General features: G+C 40.5%; 2 protein-coding genes across 2 annotated transcripts in view; one reads left to right on the top strand and one right to left on the bottom strand.

Annotated features, from left to right (window-relative positions):
• The window catches only part of LOC140229172 (uncharacterized), a 10,835-nt gene extending 8,643 nt beyond the window's left edge, over positions 1-2,192 (bottom strand). Inside the window, exons 1-3 of the mRNA XM_072309438.1 lie at positions 1,713-2,192; positions 1,199-1,426; positions 292-645 (exon numbers count right to left, since the gene is read on the bottom strand). Of these exons, the coding sequence (XP_072165539.1) occupies positions 292-645; positions 1,199-1,364 (520 nt within the window). The 5' untranslated portion in view covers positions 1,365-1,426; positions 1,713-2,192. The remainder of the gene's footprint in view (positions 1-291; positions 646-1,198; positions 1,427-1,712) is intronic.
• Positions 2,193-6,156: 3,964 nt separating this feature from the next.
• On the top strand, positions 6,157-23,418 carry LOC140229173 (uncharacterized). The gene is made up of 8 exons (XM_072309439.1): positions 6,157-6,230; positions 10,609-10,797; positions 14,178-14,293; positions 15,018-15,087; positions 17,308-17,421; positions 18,606-18,791; positions 21,641-21,751; positions 23,018-23,418. The coding sequence occupies exons 2-8, from the start codon at positions 10,639-10,641 to the stop codon at positions 23,219-23,221; spliced, it is 960 nt and encodes a 319-aa protein (XP_072165540.1). The 5' UTR covers positions 6,157-6,230; positions 10,609-10,638; the 3' UTR covers positions 23,222-23,418.
• Positions 23,419-25,400: the final 1,982 nt, after the last annotated feature.

Genomic DNA, 25,400 nt, shown 5'->3' on the forward strand with positions numbered 1-25,400 from the left:
GATAGTCAGTGATATTATTTCCATTTTAGTATTTCCCAATAAGCGGTTTTGTTTGACTCACGTGCTGCGACCCACATTATGATGATGATTATTCCAATTTCAGTATTGCATGATCCATTTATGTGTGACATCATTTTTCTAAGGCAACTTTCACCAAGGTACATTATCTATCATCTTGTAGAGTATTATCATAAACATGATTAACGTCAGAATAAATCTAGCTAGACATGTACAATCAAGAGCGATGCGAGAGGTATACTATTAAAGATACAGCAACACCGAGACGCATACCATAATCGAGTTCTTCAAGGGCTGCGTCCAGAGCTGCTGACGACAATGCCTTGGAGAGCTCAGTGGCATAATCATTCTCGCTGTCACCCAAGGCGATATCGACCATGTTTGTCGCATCTCCGGCCCCGCAGTCGACGTCGTTGTCCTGATCGTCTTCGATACCCACGGACCAGTTTTGCAGATACTCGCGCACGTCGCATTCCTCGACCACCGGACTGAGGGTCGGACGCCTCGATCCACTCTTCTTCGAATTCAAAGGAGGAGGTGTCGAGATCTCGCCGACAGACGCCGCCTCTTGGTCGCTTGTGAGAGAGTCGTCACTGTCAGTCTTGTTTGCAGCCATCTCTTCAATTTCTAAAAACACAACCAAGCGAGCAGTGTAGATCTGTCTATTGCATATCACGCAGTACGCGGCACTTCGAAAGATTTAATCATCAGTTCAGCATTTGATATCTGTATTATAATCCAGTTGCTGGTTGTATCACTTTTAGTCTCCTTGCAATGCTTGCTGACGTGATCATAGTGTTTTCGACTGTTGCGACTGCGATGCCATTAGCAACACCAATTAGCAATATTCACAGCATGTTAACAGTAACAGGATGAACTGCCTCTTGAAAAAGAAGCGTTTTCCCCCGTCGCCCTTCTGTTTACTGATATATTCCAAAGTAATGATGACGCTGCATGGTGATAGTAACTAAGTAAACGTTAATTGCTAAAGACAAAAATCACAACGATAATAATTTTAGCCATTATCGAACAGTCTATGTGCATCTTACATTATGTGTATCCTTTCACATTTTCATTATAGGCCCCTACCTGAGGATTGATGTTGAGGACAAAAAAAAAAAGAAAAAAAAAAGAATGAATAAATGATAATGGTTTCGAACACTGAATTCAGCTGTCATACCTTTTTTGTCAACAAGAAATGAACAAGTCTCTGAGGCGTCAGTACTTATGGCGGTGACATCGCGGGGTGGAGTATGAAGTCTCACACGCTGCCCGACTACCACCAATTTCGACGGATCCTCACAAACGTAGTCCCCGGGGCCTGTATCCCCTCCGCAGTTTCCCATGACATTGTCATCGTTGTCAGCATAGTCGACATTTTCACTTTCTTCATCAACTGTCTGGCCGTCTAATAATGATAATTATAATGATAATAATGATAATAATAATAATCATCATCATCATCATCACCACCACCACCACCACCCATTATCATCATCATCATCATCATCATCATCATCATCATCATCATCATCATCATACCAAATCAAAGCGTATTGGTTTACATAGAGTCTAGAGTTAGTAACAAAGCCCCTAAAACCTGTTATGACCATCTTATGAATTATTATCACTTTATTATTATCATTACTTTGATGAACATCACTTCCAAACATCACTTCCTCTTTGTGACTTACCAGCGTCAAACTTTTCGGGTTCGTCCTTTGGTCACTGGCGGCAAGCCATGAAAATATATCGCTCGACCGAATGACACATTCAGATCCGATTTCAAGCGCATCCGATAGGTCTGGGACTTTCTTAGTAACAGCGATATCTGCGATTGTAGGAATATCTTGAGCTGCCTTGAGTTGGTCCCCAGCTGCAGTGAGTTCAGATAGATCTAGAGTGCTGTCTCCAAGGGCTGGTATTTCCAACGGGTCTTCTGCCACACTGGCCGACAGTGCATCGTCGGTGACCGATGCTCCATTCCCAGAAGCCGCTGTAATCGCTGCTTCAATTTTGACGGCTTCATCGGACATGGTATATTCACAAAGATAATTAGAATTGGGTTTGCAAATATTTAGATTTGCAGTTTCCAAATGAAATGAATTTATTCCGAAATGCGTCTCTTTTACAATGTCAATGCCATTCGTATCACGAACTGCGCTGATGATAAACTGATAGGTTCTGGATAGAACAAAAATGCAAAGAAATGTTTTGAAGCGCGCGCAAACAGTGAGTAGGCATGCGCATGCGCGCATAGTCCTGCGCGTTTGTTTCGGTACGTATTTTAGGGTCGATGGTCAACAGCTGCCCCCCCCCCCCCCCCACCCCTGCCAGCTGGCTCTCCGGGACGCGTGTTTTTTTTAGACGGCACAGATTGGGGAAACTAAAAATCTATCGGGGACCCTATCCCTAAACCTAACCCTAATCCTAATCCTAACCATCAAACCCTAACCCTAACCCTAACCCTAACCCCAACCCTAACCCTAACCCTAACCATAACCATAACCAAAAACCCTAACCCAACGTTTTTCCCATAGGTTTAACACGCGCCATGTCCCAATCTGTGCCGTCTTTAAAAAAAAACGCCTCCGGACAAGTGGACGAATGTTTGAATAGGCTACTATTGATATGCCTTGACGAATTCATAATTTGACGTGACGTTGATTCAGGATCATCAAAATCGAGTGTGTCCATTGTGATTGTCCCTGGAAGATTGACAGAATTGTTATTGTATTCTCATTGTCAGAAAAAAAAATACATCTTTTAAAGGGATGGTACAATATTGGTGGAGATGAAAATTGGGCTTTAACTTTTTTTTTTTGTGAGAAACCAAGAAAACACTTATGAAATAATACAGAGCATACCATTTTAAGAAGAATTCAAAGTTCATTTGATAAAAATCAGGTTTGGAATAGCTGAAACATCCAAAAACAAGGTAAAACAAAACGATCGTGATAAAAATGTTGGTCCCACACTTTATTAGGATCGCTCTGTTTTGGATATCTTGGCAATTTCAAAACCAATTTTCATCAAAGAAACATTGAATCCCTCTTGGAATTACATGCTTTTTCATATTTCATAAGAGGTTTCTCACTATATCTCACCGAAAAATTATAAAAACCTGAAGTTAAGTCTCAACCAAAACTATATGATCCCCTTATGTAAGTATAGCAGAGACTGAAAGAAAATTTTCTTGATGAGGCAAGGCTAGCTTGCAGCAATATCAATATAATAGGCCCTATTGTTAAATGTGAACATGGCAACTCATGGGATCTAAATACCGAAGAATACAAATCTTTCCACAGTTGCAAAGGAGCATTGATTGAGAGGCTTGCAGGCAGTAACAAATTAAAGGGATGATTATAATATTGGTGGGGATGAGAATTGGGCTTTTAACTTTTTGCGAGATACCAAGAAAACATTTATGAAATAGTACAGAGCATACCATTTTTTTTTTAGGGGAATTCAAAGTTTATTTGATGAAAATCGGGTTTGGAATGACGAAAACATCCAAAAACAAAGTGAAACAAAGCCATCGTAATAAAAGGTGGGTCCCACACTTTATTAGAATCACTCTGTTTTGGATATCTCAGCCATTTAAAAACCAATTTTCATCAAATAATTGTTGAATTTCTCATAGAATTACATGTTCTTTCATATTAGGTTTCTCATTATCTCACACACACACACACACAAAAAAAAAAATTTAGAAACCTGAAATTAGGTCTCAACCAAAATTATACGATCCCTGTAACTATCTTCTCGTACATGGAATGTAAAATACGAGCACAAAGATGGCGCTGTTAACGAAAATGTCACTGATAAAGTTATAAGTCGTCGACTGCGCTGTAATGATTGGATTAATGTCTTACAGGTTTTCAACTTCAACGTTAGTTACACTCTTCCCTAAGAATACAGAATTATACTTTCATATATAAAAGAAAAGAATTTAAAAAATGCAATATGGAAAAATGCAATTATCACGTCATTAACACGTTTCAGACGTTGAATACAGAAAATATGATACGAAGATTTCCTTTATCCCTATCATGCACATAATATACCTTCAACTCTATATTTTCTTTGGGTTTTCCTCTCTCTCTTATCCCCCCCCCTTCTCTCTCACTCTCTCCCATTTGTACCGCCGTGGGTATGAGACTATAGATCATTAAATGTCACTATTGCGGGTGATCTGCTGGAAAGTCATAATGATAGCACCGGCAATTTACTCGAGAGTTTACCCGCGATGCCTACTCTGCAGTTTTGATTGAGATAGGGATTCGGATTTTAACTTCTTCTCTCTTTTTTTTTTTCGAGATAGTTAGAAACCACTTATCAAATATCAAGAAGCAAACGATTCTTAGATGTATTCAAGATTTGGTGAAAATTGGTTTGGGAATGGCTGAAACCGGGGGACCCGAGAATGAAGTAAAACAAAGAGTTCCTAGGATAGGCGTTTCCCACTTTCAGTTATAATAGGACATCTTTGCCCCGGGGATCCGCGGAACCACCTGAACCCCCCCCCCCCCCGTTTGCCAGCAGTAAAAAAAAAAAAGAAAAAAAAAAAGAAATAGAAAGAAAAAAATGAGTCGCGGAACCCCCAGTTGCTTGTCGCTCAGCCGATGAAACCTTAAGTGGCAGGAGAAACGAAAAAAAAAAAATACACGGGGAGCCTTTTTTTTCTTGTCAGCTGATTAAACCTGCAAGTTGTCAACTTTTTCTCATTCTGAACCCCCCCCCCCCCCGAAAATCCTTTTTGACTATGAATTCCTCTTATAGAATTGTGTATCGTCTTTAACATAAAAGAGTTCTCATTATCTCACAAAGAAGTGGGAAACTTAAAGTCCCATCTAAATCAAAACTATAGAACCTTTATACATCCATTTCATCCATGAAGAGATTTTGCTTCAACACCATGCGACCATCAACATTATCTGATTGTATCAATATTAGGGCCAAGCGCGCCGGAACACTTGGTTTTGGGCGCAAACTCTAGATGGGGGCACATCATGTGACGGTGTGAGATCCTCGGTGAGGGAGCGAAGCGACCGAGCATAATATAGTACCAACTTGAGCTGCATGTTAATAAGACAATAAACTTCCCACCTGTCATCCACCTCCCTAGTCTTTGCAGCAAACATTGAAGACGTATAATGAGCATAAACCACGATTTCCCCCGATTATCTTATTTATTTTATTTATTTATTCATTTATTTATTTATTTATTTATTTATTATTATTATTTTTTTTTTTGGTAAAGACAGCCAAAAGCGGCAGCTTCCCCCCCCCCCCCTAGCCTTTTGTCAAGGCCCTCTCGCTGTATGGTGAAGAGAGCCCGGCTGAGTGGGGTTGCGCGAGGGCCTTTTGAGATCTGCTTCGCATCCTTTTGTTAGCCCTTTGAATTACCGACTTTTGCTCCCCGATTTCGGGAGCAAAAGTCGGGGTCCAATCAGCGTGTCTGTCTGCTCGAACCCGATTTGAATAGAGCGAATGCACGCCGCTGCCGCAGACCTCACAGAACTCTACACACAGAGTGTGTAGAGTTCCGTAGCCTTTAAACAAGGCGACTCGCTCTGCGTGCCCCCGTGTAGCGCGTTTACCCCCACAAACCTGTTGGCCGGCGAGTGGCTCGCTCCACTTGCCGGCCAACAGGTTTGTGGGGTAAACGCGCTATACGGGGGCACGCAGAGCGAGTCGCCTTGTTTAAAGGCTAAGAGTTCCGTGGCAGACCTCCTCGGGTGGTCAGTGATGCATGCGAACAGGCATGACCACCAAGGCTGAGGATGCGGGGAGCGCGCCATTCCATTGGTTGACCGGAAGCCATTAAAATGAGTATTCAGAAGTGTTCACGTGTCATGAATAATAATGTGTGAAGCAGATCTCAAAAGGCCCTCGCGCTGGCGCGCTCGGCTGGGCTCGCTTCGCTCGCCCATTACAGCGAGAGGGCCTTGACAAAAGGCTACCCCCCCCCCCCCCACCCACGCGGTTCGCCGTAGCCTCCCGTGCCCCGCTTGTGGATTTGTTTACGTTTCATCGCCGTATAGCTTTATGCCTACTTGTACCTGCCGAGCTGGAGATGCCAGACAAAGTGGCTGTAGTACGTGTATAGCTCCTTGGCCAGACAGTACGGGGTTTGTTGTAGTTGTACCCGATGAAGCTCAGAGTCCACACTGGCACAGACCCAGTCGCATACTTCTGTGAAAATACTGGTGAGTCCTTATTACATTTATTGCGAAACACTTTCATGACAAATTCACGTAATGCCGAAATGAGACCTGAAATCTTCAGCGGGATCCTGTATTTTTTGTAGCCCTGCCCTGGGCGCTGGGTACCGACCACGTACCGACACCGTGTAGCAGGGTAGACCAAGGAGGTATGAGTATACCTCCTTGGGTAGACCCACATGTTTACCATGCCGTTGTGTACGTTACAGCAGTACGGTCACGTTATTAACCACAGTTGCTGGCTGCCAATCCCAACAACCTCCCCGTGACGTGTGGCTGAGCCGAGTGCCTTGGCTTACCAGCGGTGCTACAGCACCGAACTTGACTCGTTCTTCGCAGTTAGATGATCGATTCGTTATGCATTATAGTACCAGTCTTTGAGGATCAGGAGGCGGGCTTCTGCAGCGTAGTCATAAATATTTTATATCATATAGATGTCTAGGCCTACCGGTACCGGTACCATAAAAAATGTTATATATAGGCCTATTAAAGTTAGATTTAAAATCCTAGATTAATTGTATATGTTAGTAGAGCTAGATAATCTAGTATATATGCTGTAGCCTGGGCTGTCCAAATGTAGTACAGTCAGGCAATCTTTGGGTGCAGTTTCAATTTCAAGTTTCTTTATGGCAGATCCAGGGATGACCCCCTTGGGTGTTGGGGCAGGCACCAAATTATCAATAGGCTATCCTGGGTTTTAGGCGTAGGGGTCTAAATTATTTTGGCTTTCCATAGTCCGTATCTATGCCTGTGCTGAAGTTAGCAGCCCAAAATAATTTAGACCCCTAAAACCCAGGATAGCCTATGGTACCAGTTTTCACATTTTGATCTTCATTTAATTGAAAACTAATGGTCAGATTTTCTATAAACTTGGCAGGCACAGTGTATTATTATTATAATTATGATATCGTCAGTGTGATATGATTTTTAAATCTGACGTTACATCTCATACCCCCTGATGTGGCCTGAAGCTAGCGCAAAAATAAACCCACGCGAATATTTTTGTGTGCCATACATGTATGGTCCAGTAGTTGACGTCTTGATTCCGTGGAATTGAAAACATGCGAAACTCTTCTTACCCGGCCAAGAGCGAAAAATTAGTCGCGCGAAAATATCCACTTTTACAGTATATCAGTGTGAGAGCCTGAAAGTGTGACTGTGAGGATTTGGTAAAATGCATGAGCCTCATGCTCGGTGATTTGGCAACACTGATGTGACTTCTAAATGGCATTGTCATGATTACATTAAAATTATGACTGCTCTGTTTAGGCAAACTACGTAAGATACACTATGTGTGTTAAAGTGCACACATGAAAGCATGAAAAAATCTCACTGTATTTTTCATGAAGTGTTCAAGAAAAGTAGACTGTTCACTCCTGTTGTGACTTGTAACTGGATCAGTGATCTCTTGTAGAATTCATCCAGCATTAGGTGACTGTAATGCCAAGTGATGTAGTTTCATTATCAGTCAAAAGAAACTCTCACTGTTAAAAAAGAGAGCAAAATTTGTCACAGAAGTCTTGAGTGAGTGTCTTATTTGTTTGGAGACTAGGTGGTGACCTGGTGAAAACTTGAGTCTCGATGGTGCGGAGATGTCTGTATGACGTCTCCTGGAAACTAGCCTGGTCTCCAGGGAGTCGCAAGAGAATCAAACATGTTCAACTGTTTGAGAGACTTTCCTAGTCTCTATGTTGTCTCGGAGACGTCTCCACAATGTCTTCGTACATGTAGTTGAGGCCATGTCGCAGAAACTGATTTTGTCTGCGACGTCTCCATAATTTTGCGGAGACCCATGGCAACCTAGCGGCAATGACAAAGAGATGTCGCAAAGACGTCTCCTCAACTGAGAAGACATCGCAGAGATATAGCAGCGACGTCCCATATACAGTAGTAGCAACTTCTGGATGAATAACTTGTTACTTTATTTGGAAACATCTCGGGTGTCAGCCTGGAGTGGCACTTCTTGGTGAAAGCACAAGCCATTTTTTGTTCTTTTGAGTTGCATTAGTTGCGGCAACTGATCAGTCATGGCAGTCACAGAGACATTTCTTCCAGTGAAATAGGTCCTTTAGACAGTAGAAATAACTGCATACATAACAGAGTTGTGCAATTGTGACATTTACCTGCAATAGTGCCAGCTACTGTATGAGTGATATACAAACCATCGATCCTGAGCTTATTGCACATTGTGACCTTGTTTTATATTCTCCCTGGTCTTCTGATTAGTGTTTTTTTTTTTTTTTTTTTTTTTTTGGGGGGGGGTTTGATTTATCATCCACAGAACAAACATAGAGTTGTTATTTTTAAAAAGAAAGACTATCAAAGAAATTAAAGTTCTAGCCATACCTGACTAACATCAAAGTTTTGGGGCATTTTGAATGACCAAGAATTGTTTTGTTAATGTTTTGCCACTCTGGAAATTTCATTTGATTTCTCTTGTGATTTTTATTTTTTTTTTAAAATAAATTACTTGAATAGTTCTTGGGTTGTTAGCTCACCTAAGTGAGCTATTGCGATCGCTCTTCGTCCGGCGCCCGTCGTGCGTCGTGCGTAAAGTTTTTACATTTTCATCTTCTTCTTGAGAACCCCTTGACCAATTTTCACCAAACTTGGCAGGTAGCATCCCTAGGGGGATAGGATCTCAATTTGTTCAAGTGGGTACCATACCCCACCTGGGGGGCCCCCAGAGGGGCCCAAACCCCCCAAAATGAAGGAATCTTAAAAAATCTTCTTCTCTGGAACCAGAAGTGATAGAGCTAAGCTAATACTATGAATTGGTACATTGATGACTGTAGTTTCAAGTTTGTTCATGGCGGAATCAGGGGTGCCCCCCCTTTGGACCCAGGGGAGGAGGGTGGGGAAGGGTCCTAATGGGGCCCAAATTGTACATTTTCATCTTTTTCTTAAAAGTGCCATTATGAATTTTCACCAAAGTTGGCAGGTAGCATCCCAAGGGGGAAAGAATCTCATTCCCATCAAATGGGCACCATGCCCCACCTGGGGGCCCCAGGGGGCCTAAATTTGGACTGAAATTGTAAATTTTCATCTTTTTCTTGAAAACCCTGTCACAAATTTTCACCAAACATGTCAAGTAGCATCCCTAGGGGGATAGAATCTCAATTCCATCAAATGGGCACCATGCCCCACCTGGGGGGCCCCAGGGGGCCTAGATTTGGACCGAAATTGTAAATTTTCATCTTTTTCTTGAAATCCCTATCACAAATTTTCACCAAACTTGGCAGGTAGCATCCCTAGTGGGATAGAATCTCAATTCCATCAAATGGGCACCATGTCCCACCTTTGGGCCCCAGGGGTCCCCCCCCCCCCCTCCTGTAAGGAATCTTTACAGATTTTCTCTGCGGGATGGAACCAGAAGTGATTGAGCTAAGTTGATACAGTATATTGATGATTGTTGTTTCAAGTTTGTTCATGGGAAAATCAGGGGTGCCCCCCCCCCCCTTTCCACCCTCCCTGGGACCCAAGGAAGCTTGATGGGATTGGGGGGGGGGGGGGTCCAAATGCATGCCTAAATTTTTATCTTGCTGAAAACAACATAATGGGTTTTCACCAAACTTGGCAAGTAGCATTCCCATGGGGATAAGATTTCAATGAATGGGCTCCATGCTTTCCCTCCAAACCTCCTAAATTAATGAATATTCAATGATGTTTTTCTCTAGTTCTAATCAAAAGTGATAGGGCTTTAAGTCTTCCCCCCCCCCCCCAAGCTGCATAATCCAACATTCTATAAAGTACAGTGTACTTGGTAGGTATTTTTTAACAGTGTGATGGAATATGTAAATGGACACCATGCCCCTACTCTCCAAGCTACCCCCACCATAAGTTTCCAATGTTCTCAGGTAAGAGTCTGCGAGAATGCATGGAAGGTGAACTTGCGATACTCAGGTGAGCGCATGACCCCCGGGTCTCTTGTTTTTTTCTGTAAGCAGTCACTGACTGTAAAACTTCCTAAAGATCTCATTGTGAGCATGTGAAATTTGTTCTATTGCATTTTCAAGCACAAAATCCGGACAAGTAAGTCATCGTTTCAAGTACCAAACTATTGTCAAGTTGAATAGCAGTGCAATATAACATTATTGAGAGGCTGTTCAAAGGTTTCCGGGTTAAATCCTACTGGATGATTCATGGACATCTGTCAGCCAGTTTTTGTTGTTGTTTGTTGGGAGTTATCGTGAGAAACTTTGTCTGTAAATACAGTTAAATACTTGACAAGCTCACCAGCAAATTGACCTGAATTGATATGAGGAAAAAGAAAGGTAAACAGCATTGCAATGACTAATGCAAATGCATGACACACAGATTTGGCCTTTAACTCTTGTCTTACTTCCATCTTGTGATACACCAGGCAGAAACAAAACGTACTGAGGGACTGAAAATGGTGGATTCCGTGCCGGTGATTGACTTTTCGGCCTACAGTCTGGAGCGGGACTCTCCTGACGCAGAGCGGATCCAGCAGCTCGTGGACAATGTCCACACTGCCCTAACGACGATTGGATTCATGTATCTGAAGAATTTTGGAATTTCTAAGCAGAAGGTAACTTTGTTTTTGTCTGGAATATAAAACTTACAGTATGACGTAGCAAAAGTAGTTCATTTTCCAAAGCAATCCCCTCTGCAGTTGCAGCTAATATAATTGGTAAACAATAGTTGTTTTCTCTTTTAAAATGTATCTTGAAATGTATATCCGTATAAAATCTCAAATGGAAGCCCAGCCGTAGAAAGGCCAATGACCTCTGCTGGCTGCTCCATATTATTCTCTTACAGAGTTCCATTTTTTTTCTCTCTCTCTCTTTCTCGATTTGTAGTATCTCTTTTCTTTTCTGTTCTTTTTTTTTTTTTTTGGTGTATATTGTAAGCCATTGTAATATGTTCTCACCATTGTTCTTTGTATTCTAACGGGAATTTGGAAATAAATGAAATGAGAATGAAATGAATTGTGTGAAAAAAGCCTTAGACAAAATCAAAGAAGAAACCAGGTTGAAGGCACAAGGTGTGGATAGCCAGTGTAATAAACAGTGGCAAGGCAAAGGCCATGTACAATTTTATGATTTAATAGACACTTTGACCAATATGGGAGATGGGGAGGTGCACATTATTAGATTTTCAAATTCTGTCTTTTCTGTCAAAATCACTAATAAGGCTGTTGGCATCATTACATTTGAATAGATTGTGTGTTAGCTCTACATGTATGTGCCCAGGCAATTACAACTATAGTTAAGGGATGGTATACATGTAGTATTGGTGGAGGTGAGGATTGGGCTTATAACGTTTTGCGAGATACCAAGAGATCACTTATAAAATAATACAGAGCATACCATTCAAAGAGGAATTCAAAGTTTTTAGATGAAAATCAGCTTTTGAATGGCTGAGACATCCAAACACAAAGTAAAATAAAGCGATCCAAATTAAAGGTGGGTCCCACAGGTCTTTTTATTATGATTGCTTTGTTTTGGATATCTCAACCATTTCAAAACCAATTTTCATCAAATAAACATTGAATCCCTCTTGGAATTACATTCTCTTTCATATATATGTTTTATATATTTTATTATCTCACGAAAAAAATTTAGAAACCTAAATTTATCTCTCAACCAAAAATGGACTCTCTTAACCGATGTAAATATTGGAATGAAGCACACACTCTGGAAAAGTGTGAACGGAGAAAAAGGGCTCTGCAGTAAAGGTTCTATCTGTCTATTCAAGCGCTTAGTCTTTGCCAAGCCGTGCGAGCTGTGGGATGAATGGGACAAAAAACAGGATGTAAACCACTGGAGCAACAACAATGAAGAGATTATTGGATTAAGTTGAAATTGAGCATGCTCTGTTAATACATTCTGCCCATGATTAATGCCAACTTTCAAAGCAGTAGCGTTTTCCCTTCAAAAGTTATCAGACACGAAAGTGAAGAGTTAAAGGATTAACAAGAAATGAAAAGGGGCCTCTAAGACATACCTGATCTCACGACTCTACAAAAAAGGTTGTAGAAAAACTACTGAAATGCACTTTCCCATTCATTTCATGATCCCAAACTTAATAATAATGTAGAAGAATGGCAGCTCTTTCAGAAAATATGAAAAACTTAATATTGACATGGTTGACCCGTTTCACCTTTTTAGCTCACCTGAGCCAAAGGCTCAAGTGAGCTATTGCGATCGCCCTTCGTCCTGCGTGCGTCGTGCGTCGTGCGTCGTCCGTCGTGCGTCGTCCGTCGTCCGTCGTGCGTAAACTTTTTACATTTTCATCTTCTTCTTGAAAACCCCAAGACCGATTTTCATCAAACTTGGCAGGTAGCATCCCTAGGGGGTTAGGAATTCAATTTGTTAAAATGGGCACCATGCCCCACCCAGGGGGCCCCCAGGGGGGCCCAAACCCCCAAAACTAAGGAATCTGTAAAAATCTTCTTCTCAAGAACCAGAAGTGATAGAGCTAAGTTAATACTATGAGTTAGTACATTGATGACTGTAGTTTCAAGTTTGTTCATGGCAGAATCAGGGGTGCCCCCCTTGGGACCCAGGGGAGGGGGGTGGGGAGGGGTCCTAATGGGGCCTAAATTGTACATTTTCATCTTCTTCTTGAGAACCCCATAACCAATTTTCACCAAACTTGGCAGGTAGCATCTCTAGGGCGTTAGGATCTCAATTTGTTAAAATGGGCACCATGCCCCACCCAGGGGCCCCAGGGGGGCCCAAACCCCCCAAAATGAAGGAATCTTTAAAAATCTTCTCTAGAATCAGAAGTTATAGAGCTAAGATAATACTATGAGTGAGTACATTAATGACTGTAGTTTGTTCATACAGATGCAGGGGTGCCCCTCTTGGGGGCGGGGGGGGGGGGGGGGGGGGGGGGGGGGGGAAGGTCCAAATGGGGGCCTGAATTGTACATTTTCATCTTCTTCCTGAAAACCTCATGATGGATTTTCGTCAAACTTGGAAGGTAGCATCCCTAGGGGGTCAGTATCTCAATTTATCAAAATGGGCACCATGCCCCACCAGAGGGCCCCAGGGGGCCCCAATCCCCAAATTAAGGAATCTTAAAAAATTTGGGCCCTTATTGTACATTTTCATCTTCTACTTGAGAATGCCTGGTCAAATTTTAGTAGAGCTGTGAATTAGTGACTGTGTGAAAGGTGAACTTGCGATACTCAGGTGAGCGCTAGACCCGCGGGCTCTTGTTTAGAGTCTAAGCTGAAATCAAGGGATGCGACTTTTTTGTTCGTTTTGTGGTGCACGTAACATATGTGACTGTGCATCACAAATCCAACAAAAAGTCACATGCCCTGATTTCATGTGAGGACTCGAAATAGGTAAAATAGGTCAACCTGGGTCCTGTTTCCATAAAACGTGTTATCAGTGAGTAACAACTCAGTCAGGTCAGGTCAGTCTTGAGTTCTCCATATTTCCTGAAAAGGCAATTTTTTTTTTCAAAACATTGAACTACAAAATTATGTCAAAAACAGAAATCCGTTGTTTTGACCAATTTTGATGACGTGACTCCAAACTCGATTTTCTCGAATCAGCCGTCAGCGACTTTAGGATCCTTTTGTCGTAGTGGGTCACATTTACATAGATTAGGAGAGTCCAATAGAATTGAGTTATACATCATTTTAAAGCTGAAAGTCTGCTCTTTCAGAATCTGCCCTTTACTAAAAATCCATTCCGGTGTCTTTTTGTTGGTTTTGTGGTGCAGGGTCACATATACAGTAGTTTCCAGACATCTGCCAAAGAGAGTGCAAGCTTAATGTATGCTGTTGAGTCACACTGTTGCTGTGCTTTTTATTTTTATTTTTTTACTCAAGAAAAGTAGAATATGATTACTGTCACTGTGGCCCTGTACAGAAGGAATTAATCTGTGACTGGTGTTAATATTCCACAATGAACAGTCACCACATCTTTGTCTTCCATCTCTACCAATCAGATCAAGGATGCCTTCAGCTACTCCAAAAAATTCTTTGACTTGACCGTCAACGAGAAGCTCCAATATGCCAAGCCTGATGATGAGAATCATGGCTACTTTCAAATGGAGAGGGAAGGGTGAGACTTTCATGTGTTCGGCTTCTGCTTTGAGCTAAGAACTGAGAAGAAACACCTTTTAACATAGATGATAATGCAGTTTGTCGGCCTTGCAAGAAAAGTGCAGTAGTTGTAGAGTAGTTCTAAGCTCATTTCCATTGGGAAAATTGGTAATAAACCTTTGATCTCATTCTCAATGCACACTATTTTCAATGTACCCCCAGAATTTTCAGCTGTCAATGCTACAGCCTTCATCAGCAGACTGACCCATGTAAACCTTGATCATTTGGCGGTAGATAGGAGGTTCATAGACTTTCAGAAGTTTGTAATGCCCCTCATCTTTGTTGAGAAGGGTGATATAGGCCCTGATTTAAATGGCTTCCGTAGCTCCCATTTTGAGGTATCGAGATTTCCAGTCCAAGGCCCTGCTTTATCAAAAGATATAATCGATTATAAATTTCCTTACCACGCAGGCTGCCATAGACTTCTGATAGAAATCAACTATACCTGTATAATCAATTATAACTCTTCATAAAACATGGCCCAGAACTTCCAACTTATCCAGATCCACATAGTGGCCTTGATATTTGATGTGGATATGCTGGGGAATTTCAGAGGGGATGGAGTTGGGACTTCTGTGGTCAAAGAATTTGGTCCTAAGTGTACAGTCTGTTTCACCAATGTATGATTTCTGGCAGGCAATTTTAAACTCCAAATTTGTTTGTTTTGTTTTCTACTCTACCAGTTTGAATCCAGACAGGCCATTCAAAGATCTGAAAGAAGGGTTCAACTATGCCCCCTCAGCATTCAATAAGGTAAAAGCCAGCTTGTATCAATTTTAGTATTCTTTTTTTATACATGGTACATATTTCTGTTGATACTTACTGTGATGAAAGTATGGTGATTATGATGTTTTAGTTCATCCACTTATAACCCATATAGGCATAGCCATCTTTCTTTAATTAGACAGGAAATCTGTTTGAAATAACTCTTCTTTTGTTCAAAAGCCCTAAATTAGATATCTTGAATACCTTCTGCCTAGGGATCTAAAAGTGCTCTGATATCGGATTGTTTTATTTTGATAACCATCCTCCTACGATGTTTTGAGATGTGCACTTTGTTTTCATATCTAAATGCCTAATCTCATTTATATTTTACAACATCAAAACTTACAAGTGCATTTTCTTAAATCTGTATATGTTACAAAATTAGTTTCTGGTGACTTTATAAAGAATTTGGGGGTTACATATTCACATGTAGACTTGCATTGTGTTATGTGGTGAGATGAAAGCATCTTTAAACTTCTCCATGGTCTTGTTGCATAAAAAGATGGGATCAAACAGAAGTCAGAAAGTAAAATTTAATTCAGTCATTAGCCAATCAGCATTGTGTATTTAGTGACTTATACTTGATTTCAACTTTTATGCAACAGGACCCAGTTGTTTTGTACAACATGAATGTGACACATTTTCTGATCTTCAAGGAAAATGAGTCTCAAGAAGTTAATACAACGGTTATTAATGGGTTCAGTCTCTCTCTGTGTGTGTGTGTGTGTGTGTTTGTAAGTGCATATATTTGTAATTCTTGCCTGTTGTTTTAAACAATTGAGAAACAACAAGACTAGATCTCATGATGATATTGTACTGGTATTGCAAATGAAAGAACAATCGACTTCACAGAGCAATAAGGTCACAAACTCTGGGAAACGTCTTCACAAACACTTTTTATGACTGCCATGTACAGGTCAGAGTCTTATAGGAGATGAATGCTTTCAGATAACGACTCTTATAAGGTGGCAGCAATTCCCTGTTGCCCCTCCTACAGCGTGAGTCTCATAAACTACGTAGCAGTGTCAAAAGTTCATGCTTTTTAAATCCTGCTGGTGTGTTTACTGATTATTCCCTCCAACTGATTTTGTTTGGTTGTTTTTGGTTTCTTTTTTTGTTATCCATTCTAGACTTGAGTACATCGTAGTTACAGAAGTGTAGACATACTCTTTCTTTCTTTCTTTCTTTTGGATGGACTAGCACCTGACTTGACCCCCACTTTGCTCAAACCAAGTATGTTATGATAGTGACTCTAATATGATCAATAACAATGTCTCAAAGGCAAAAAGTTATTGAAACTCAACATTTGAGATAATGACACCGTCATATGTATGTACTCTGCTGTTAAGAAGTCAGTAGAATATTTCTTGGTCCCAGGGTTTAAATTAACTTTACTCCTCTGAAACTAGTTAAAGCCAAAACATAGTTCTGGTACGCCTGGAAAATGTTTTAGCTTTAAAGGGTGTCTTATCATATTCAGAATCGAGTATATAAATCTGATTTATCATGTATTCCTTTTTGCTGAGCATAAATCGTGACCACTCTCTTCCAGATAGATTTCATGGAATTCTATTTGGAAAAAAACTAGCATGCCCATCTGTTACCCATGCACCAGGAAATAGTCACCACTAAACATTGAGCAAGACACTTGAGCTGCCGTTTTCACCAGAGGTGGCAACGGTGTCTTACACTATTGTGGGCATGATTTATAATCCTGAGTGAGGAGTACAGTACAAAGTCTGCATTTTCATTTTTTTTTTTTTTTTTTTTGTATGGGCAAACCTTCTGTCTGCTGCATGTACTTAAGTTGGGGTTGTCAAGCTTTGAATTTCAAATGAAAACATTTTGATGCAAAAGATATGTTATCTTTTTTGGTGCCTCTTGGAAGATTTTTTTTTTTGATGCAGGGTTCACCTCCATAGATCTAGATACAGCCAGCAGGGCCTGCAGAACATGTTTTACTTGTAAAGTGGGGGGGGGGGTGGGGGGTGGGGTGGGGGGATGCATTGTGGGATGGGGCAGGGGGTCATGGGTCAATGGTGCCTCCTCCCCGTTGATGAGTATAGATTATCACAATCTATACTCGTCAACAGAGACGTGCTGGACATGTACCAGGAAACTATGCCAGCCAGTTTGCCCATTAGCAAGCAAACCCCATTAACGGTCAAGGCAGACATGTTTATCTCCTTTAAGTTTTTGTTTTCATAGATGTTCCCGGACAAGGAGGTGCCTGAGTTCCGTCGTGCCATCACAGACCTGTTTGAGGCCGTGATTCCCCTGCACCAAAGGATTCTTGAAGTCATGGCCTTGGGGCTTGGACTGGTAAGCCATTTCTTGGACAGGGTCCATGTTTCCACCTGCTTTCATTAAAGGGAACCCAAACCCAAAGAGCAATGTGGATTGAGTGAAAGTAGCAACATTAGTAGAACACATCAATGAAAGTTTGAGGAAATTGGACAATCAATGCTAAAGTTATGAATTTTTAAAGTTTTGGTGTGGGAACCGCTGGATGAGGAGACTACTAGAGGTTATGATGTATGTGTGGATTACAATATGAAGAAAATATAAAGGGAATTCCACAAAAATTCATTTTTCATTAAAATGACACATTCCATCAACAGACATATATGTGAAGGGTAGCAATTATTTCCCCTGCTTTCTGAAAGTGGTTAGTCAAGTGCTCTTTCATTATGCTAGAAAAGTAAATTTTTGTGGAATTTTCTTTATATTTTCTTTATATTGTCACCCCTTTCCCCTTAATGCCAAAGTGTACATATTGTAAAAGGTCTGCTGCTTCAATGAAACTTTTAGTCCTTGTCTTTGGACAGTCATGAAGCTCTCTGTGTTTATATGTTGATAAAAATCGGAAAGGATTTTCTCACCTCAGTAAAAAAGACAAAAAAGCAAACACACGTGAGAGGTTACACATCTATCCAAGGTTACTTAAGGTGTATAGACACGTAGTCTACTCGCAACCATGATCTACTTTTTTAGCCGCCTCTTAGCAGGCAGAGAGATCCAATTAAAGGTAGAAGTCGTTATCCCCATGACTTTTTTTTTTTGGGGGGGGGGGGGGAGGTCTCAAACTGAAATAAACAGTTTGCATCTAAACCCTCATCCAATGCAGCTTGGCATGGAAAAGCTTAACAAAATTTGATCTTCTTTGAGATAATAATTATCATGACCTGTGATGTATTTTAGAATAATGAGCAGGATATGAGTTTTGTAGTTGACAGTCTTACTGCCTGCCTGTGACATCCCTTGCTGTTGGGCTTCTACTCATGTGTTTTTACACATATTGACACCTCTGCCCCCCCCCCCCATAAAGTGTCTGATTTGCAGAACTGTTAAAGGAGGGACAAATTTTGGGACATAAATGTGAATATAGTATGCCAAAGCTATACAGCTGTGTACCTTTCCCGCTCGTTTCATTAAAGATATAGTCCAAAAGAGGAGGGAAATCATCTACAATTACCGCTATGTGCGTGTTCTTTCCGTGAAAAAAGGATCGCCATTACCTCACCGAACGGCATAAACTCATGGGAACTGCTAAGAGTACGGCCACACTGCGCACGCTCTACTATCCGCCCTTGACCAACGTAGAGGTCAAGAAAGACCAGGTGCGATGCGGAGAGCACTCCGACTACGGCGGCATCACTCTTCTATTCCAGGACACCCAGGCAGGCTTGGAGGTTTGTAGGCCTGTTGCTCTTTTGAGATCATGTAGAAAAGCCAGGATGCACAATGCAAGACCAAAACTGCATGTGACAATCATTTCCAATAGACAATTTCATGATTTGTTAAAGGTAGGGAATCCCATTTGCATGCCTTAAATGAAGAGTTGTATAAATACAGTGGTATGTTGAAGAGAGTATCATTTTAGAAACTCCCATAAAGTATTGAAAGTGGAAGGTAACATTTAGTACATTTTTATTGACCGTTAGATTTTGAATTGAATTTTTTTTCGGGGCTCACCGTATATTCCAGTACATTACTAGGCAACCTTTGCAGACCCATGCACTGCATGTGTGTCCATCATGTATATTTTGTGAAGAAAGTTCATCAAAACTTACAAACATTTCTATATACATTCTTGCCACACACTCTATATGTTATTACATCAGCTCATATACTTTTAGATTTGTGTTTATAGATAAAAAATACAGAAGACTGCAACAAAAAGGCTTAAGTGTGGCTGACACACAGAACTACAGAGTAGTTGAGTTTTGTGCATTATTCAAATTGTAGATAACTGTTGACTTCCAAATTTCCCAGCAGTGGCCTAAACAAGTCCCCTGAGGTTCATATTTAATGTTTTGCTGCATTTTGGGAGGTCTGTAAAAAGGTATCCCCTACCTTTAATGGCTTCAAGTATAGATACAAGTTTTATAGCCTTTGAGACTCTTTGTTTTTGTCTCGCCCACCGGAGGTGAAGGCAAGACAAAGGGATCCAAATGGCGTCCGTCCGTCGTCCGTCCGTCGTCCGTCGTCCGTCTGTCGTCCGTCCGTCGTCCGTCGTCCGTCCGTCGTCCATCCGTCGTCCGTCGTCCGTCACAAATGTTAAAGTTTACCTGCAAGACTCTCTTATGATGCATAACTTGGCAACTGTTACAGCAATGGTAGCCACTTGGGTGATAGAAGCACTAGGGGTATCTTCATGTTATGGTGTTGTCAGAGTCATGTGATGATGTCAAAGGTCATTTGAGGTCATATATTAAAGAGTATGTGCAAGACTCTTTTCTACGTTAAAGTTTACCTGCAAGACTCTCTTTTGACAAATAACTTCACATAAGTTGCTTGGATTACAACCTAACTTGGGTCATAGATGCACTGGGGGTACCTTCATGTCATGGTGCCATTGGAGGTCACAGGATAAGGTCAAAGGTCATTTGAGGTCATACGTTAAAGTTTACTTGCAAGACTCTCTTATCACACGTAACTCGACACATGTTGCTGCAATGGCAATCAAACTTGGGTGATGGATGCACTGGGGGTACCTTCATGTTATGGTGCCGTAAGAGGTCACATGATAAGGTCAAAGGTCATTTGAGGTCATACGTTAAAGTTTACTTGCAAGACTCTCTTATCACACGTAACTCAGCACATGTTGCTACAATGGCAATCAAACTTGGGTGATGGTAGATGTCTCTTGGGAAGTTAAAGGTAGCCACAAGGTCAAAGGTTACAGACAGGGGTCAACGAACTTTTAGGGCCCAATGTTAAGTTTTTAGGGCGCATTTCGTTTATGGCTCACAACTTTTGATCCCTTTGTCCGTTTGTGACCAAACTTGGATGGAAGATGTCCCTTGGGGAGGTGAAGGTCGTCACAAGGTCAAAGGTCACAGACAGGGGTCAACAAACTTTTAGGGCCCAATGTTATGTTTTTAGAGCGCGTTTTGATTGTGGCTCCTAACTTTTGATCCCTATGCCCGTTTGTGACCAAACTTGGACGGTAGATGTCCCTTGGGAGTTAAAGGTCATCACAAGGTCAAAGGTCATAGAAAGGGGTCAAGAAATTTTTAGGGCCCAATGTTAAGTTTTTATGGCGCGTTTTGATTATGGCTCATTACTTTTGATCCCTTTGTCCGTTTGTGACCAAACTTGGATGGTAAATGTCCCTTAGGGTGGTGAAGGTCACCACAAGGTCAAAGGTCATAAGCAGGTCAATTAACTTCTGGGAGTTATAAAAGATATTAATTTCTTGTACGCAAATGGGCGAGACACAATTTGGCGATTGCCTTGTTGTTAAGAAGTATTGAAGAGAGTAGGAGTGCATGTTTTAACACAGTTGTAAACTGTCAGTATTTTGCTTTGTTTTTACTAGTATATTGACAAGGTATTGAGATAATTATATTTTTCTAATTTATGAAACTATACTATATCCAACATATAACATGCAATGATAGATTTCTGCAGTAGTTGATAGAAACACTGTAATGATGTGACCTAGACTTTACACTGTACAGCTATAAAGTTGGAGCTGTCATATTAACATGTGACCTTTTTTTTTTTTTTTTTTGTTAAACCAGAACCACTGCTCTATTCGATACTGAGTTAGCGAAACTCTCATTATGGTTTGACTGGCTAGGTGTTATCAGTTCTAATCAAAAGTTTACTGATTGAAAAGAGAAAGATATGACTTCAACAATGCAGCTTGCGATTTTCACTATGTCCAATGTAGCTGATGCAGTATGTTTTTACCCCATATGTGCATGCAATAGAGTGTGTTACCATGAAGAAATTAAGAAGCTGTAGGTTTGGTTTGTTTTGTTATTTTGTTTTTGTTGTGGCCTATTTGTGTTGGTCACACAAATATCTGTGAGTCAGACGTATCACATCTACAATTAAAGGTAACTGAAAAGAGAAGTTTCAAATAAAATGAAAATGAAAGCAAATCATCAAATAATATTTTGTTGAAGAAATAACATGGTATTTTTTAAACAGAGATATGATCATGCTTTCAATGTTGACATTTACTAGAAAGGAAGATAATGTGCATGGATTCAACAATGTTTCATATCACCATGCTGTGCTTTTAAAGGTGAGGAACATCCATGACAAGTGGATCCCTGCTGATCCAAAAGAGGGCACTGTTGTCGTCAACATTGGAGATCTGATGCAGAGATGGACATCGGACAAGCTCATAGCCTCTGTGAGTGAGAGAGTGTCTTTTGCAAGCCTATCCTGTCATGTAGGATGTTAGTAAAGCTGGTTCCTGTTTACCACTCAAGTACCAAAGTGAGATGTCATAGCTGTTTATTGCCGTGAAAACTGATTCAAAATGATCTTTTTAAAAAAATACAAAATTTGCTAATTATAAAGATAGGGCTATTACCTTTGATCTTCTAAACTGTACTGCCAATGTCAGGTTTAGTTTAGAATTGAATGTAGCAATTCAGATGCTGTTGATAGTTCTGCAGCCAAAGTAAACAATGGCACATCATAGAAATAGGGCTAAAATTAAAGCTATTTTTTTTAATGCTACTTTATGAAACACAAGCTGTGAATGCTTAAAGGCATTATTTGCCTTTTTCAGATGAAATAAAAACCCAGCTTTAGTGCATCAAAATAGTTCTAAAATGTGAGTTAGGGATAGAAACAACCAATGTGAAAATTTGAATTGGTATAATCAATGTATTGTTAAGCCATCTACAGTAGTCTTTTATTGAGAAAAATAGTGATATCTCCATATATGTTAGGCTTTATTTGTGAAATTTTTATATGGTAGATGGGTTTTCATACAACCGACCAACAAATATGGAATGTGATATCTCGAACATTTTTTAAATCACTGCTCCCAAAGGTAAACAGTACCTCTGAGATTAGCGTGAATAGATACAGCATCAAACTACACAAATTTTGGTTGAAGGGATGGTACAGTATTAGTGGAGATGAGAATTGGACTTTTAACTTTTTGTGAGATACCAAGAAAACAATTAGGATATAGTACAGAACATACCATTTTAGAATTTTAAGAGGAATTCAAAGTTTATTTGACAAAAACAAAGTAAAACAAAGCGATCATAATAAAGTGTGGGTCCCACACTTAATCAGAATTGCTCTTTCTTGGATATCTCAGCCATTTCAAAACCAGTTTTCATCAAATAAACGTTGAATTCCTCATAGAATTGCATGCTCTTTCATATTTCATGAGTGGTTTCTCATTATTTTACCAAAAAATGTTAGAAACCTGAAATTAGGTCTCAACCAAAACTATACGATCCCTTTAATGGAAGAGTTAGATTATCCCGTTGAGGACGGACTGATTTTGCTATAGCACGCATTTTCTATAGACACCTGCCCAAATATTCTCGGGACTCGTCTTCAACGGGTTAAGAAAGAGAACCACTGACGCTCGGCATTGGAGGATTTTGATTCCAATTGTTTGTTGTTTTTCGGCCCATTATTTTGATAACAGAAACATCGTGTGATGCTTCCGGTTGAGCAGATTCAGCTGCAGAAGGAGCGTCAGTCCATCGCCTTCTTTGGCCACCCTGACAACGGGGTCATCATCGAGTGCATCGACAAGTCCAACAAGTACCCACCCATTGAGAGTGTTGCCTACCTGGATGAGAGGTTCAGTGTGACGTATACAAGCAGCTCAAAGTTGAAGACTTATTGAGAAGGTTGCTGGAACTCACTCCAAAGAAAGCCTTGCACCACCGAGACTGGCTTAAATCTATATTGCCGCCTCTCTGGCAGAAGAGCAAGAGCTTGACATTCCAACTGTTAAAATTTGATTTCGGTTTGTGACGTATTCTTGGAAGCTCTTTTGTATGATGTAATTATCATTCTCTTTTTCAATTTTTTGAGCGCACAAGTCTTCAGTCAGTCCGCAGCACGTATGCTAATGAGCCGATCCGGCAAGATTTATTCAGCACTCTCGTTGACGATCTTTGCGTTCGAAAGGTGTCTCGTCGTGCGAGATTTTGCGAGACTTTGATAGGGCTATGGTTTTCACAGTGTAGCGACTTGTACATACATTCGTCATGGCTACAAGTCACGGTAAATTGTTTTCCAGACTTTGATCTTTGTTTTGATACTAAATTTGCCTATAACATCGGATCTTATCATTACTATATAATCAGTTGAATTTGCGTAAATTTTACCTGCTTTTCACGGAAGATTTTGTCATCTAAAGTTCTTTTTTGGTTCCTGACCGGATTAAGAAACTGTTGTTTCTGATTTTGGCTTTTTCGTAGAGAGGAAACTTAGATACTCATCATATATTGGAGTCAAGGAGACGCAAGCATGATTTATACTACTTTTTCCGTTTTGAAATGTCTGTAAAATTCACTCCTAAGCCAGAAGTATGCTCCGCACAAAGTGTACAGTGGTGCGAAAGAGCTCTCTCATTGGACAGTGCGTGCGTTCAGCGCTTGAACTACACGCGTGCCAAGAAACCGCAAGTGGCATGAAACCGTTATTGTAGCAGCGTAATGACGTAATGCAAGCGCTGAGTGCAGGCGCTGTCCAATGAGAGAGCTTACTCTTGAGATTGCACGGTTTCAAGCTGATCAGCACTGACATCGATGTATATTTTACTGGTTCCTGACCGGATTAAGCAACAAATTGTCAAGATATTTACATGGATACAAAGATTAGGAGATGGACTACCAAATAAAGCATTTTCATTGAGACGCAAGGTGAATTTGGTATTTTTTTGACGTCTTGAAAGTGTACTGCACGAATTACTTTTTTCATCATTTTTCAAGCTCAAATTACGCTATGATATTTTTCATTTACAATAATTTGAGTAACATGTGACGATAGTTTACATATTTTCCTTGAATTTGATACCAAATTTGTGAACATAAGGTGTATTTTTGTAGCCGAAATCCCAAGGACAAAATCCCCTTACGCAGCTCATTACGTATGCAAGCCTAAAGCGGGCTTGCATACGAGTTGAATAAATACGAGCGAATTATCGGGTGCTGCGGACTGACTGTCTTAGGGCCCTTCTACCAGGCAGGAGACAAGTATCATTTGTGTCCTTCTGTACATTCCTGCTGCCTTTTCTTTACCCCCCCCCCCATCCATTTCTGAAGATAATCTTAAGTTTTTTCACTGTTTTTAGATGAGGAGGGTCTGTTCGAAGGCTTCAGACCAGCATGTGGTAAAATGTCTCTTGTCCTATCAAGAGAACTGAATATGTGCCTCTGCATTAAAGGTGAATACTGCCAGGCAATTACTTTGTCTGTGTTTTATTGCAGATGCGCCATTCATAAGCATGTATCTCAAGTCCCGGTATTTGCATCTCATAAATTCCTACTGATTGCACAAAAGGACAGCATTTGTGCAGTCTTTTGCTGTATCCTGTAATGATACATCAAATGCAAGTGATAAAACTTTTGAGCAATATGTCATTGGCCAGTGCATGCATCCTGTTGTAACCACCGTGCCGGCATGCGTGATGAAATAGCTAGTCTATACCTACTGTACATGTATGCATGTGGTCAATGCTCTACTATGATTGATGCAGTGGACCTGACAATTTAAAAAAACAATGATTATTGAAGCCACATAATTTTTATATTATTAAGATGCACAAACAGATGCACATGAAGTTCATACCCAGTGAAGTCCATAAATGTATGAACTATTTACCAAAAAAAAAAAAAAAAATCTTCACAGAAATGACAGCCACACTTGAGATATCTTACTGGTATATGTGTTTTAAACAAAAACAGATAAAAGTTTCTTCTTTCAAAACTTTTTTGGCCTTGTAAGTATAACTTGAACACGGATGACGTCATGATACAATCATCCACAATTATTGTAATACAATTTGATCACTTTGA

Source organism: Diadema setosum, chromosome 5 (assembly GCF_964275005.1).
Source record: "Diadema setosum chromosome 5, eeDiaSeto1, whole genome shotgun sequence".
Lineage (NCBI taxonomy): Eukaryota > Metazoa > Echinodermata > Echinoidea > Diadematoida > Diadematidae > Diadema > Diadema setosum.

What these genes read in the sequence shown, in the direction of transcription:
- LOC140229173 (XM_072309439.1), top strand. Translation starts at nt 10,639, where the DNA reads ATGGTGGATTCCGTGCCGGTGATTGACTTTTCGGCCTACAGTCTGGAG. An exon ending in TTTCAAATGGAGAGGGAAGG is followed by an intron (nt 14,294 to 15,017) that starts GTGAGACTTTCA and finishes CTACTCTACCAG; the next exon opens with TTTGAATCCAGACAGGCCAT. An exon ending in ACACCCAGGCAGGCTTGGAG is followed by an intron (nt 18,792 to 21,640) that starts GTTTGTAGGCCT and finishes GTGCTTTTAAAG; the next exon opens with GTGAGGAACATCCATGACAA.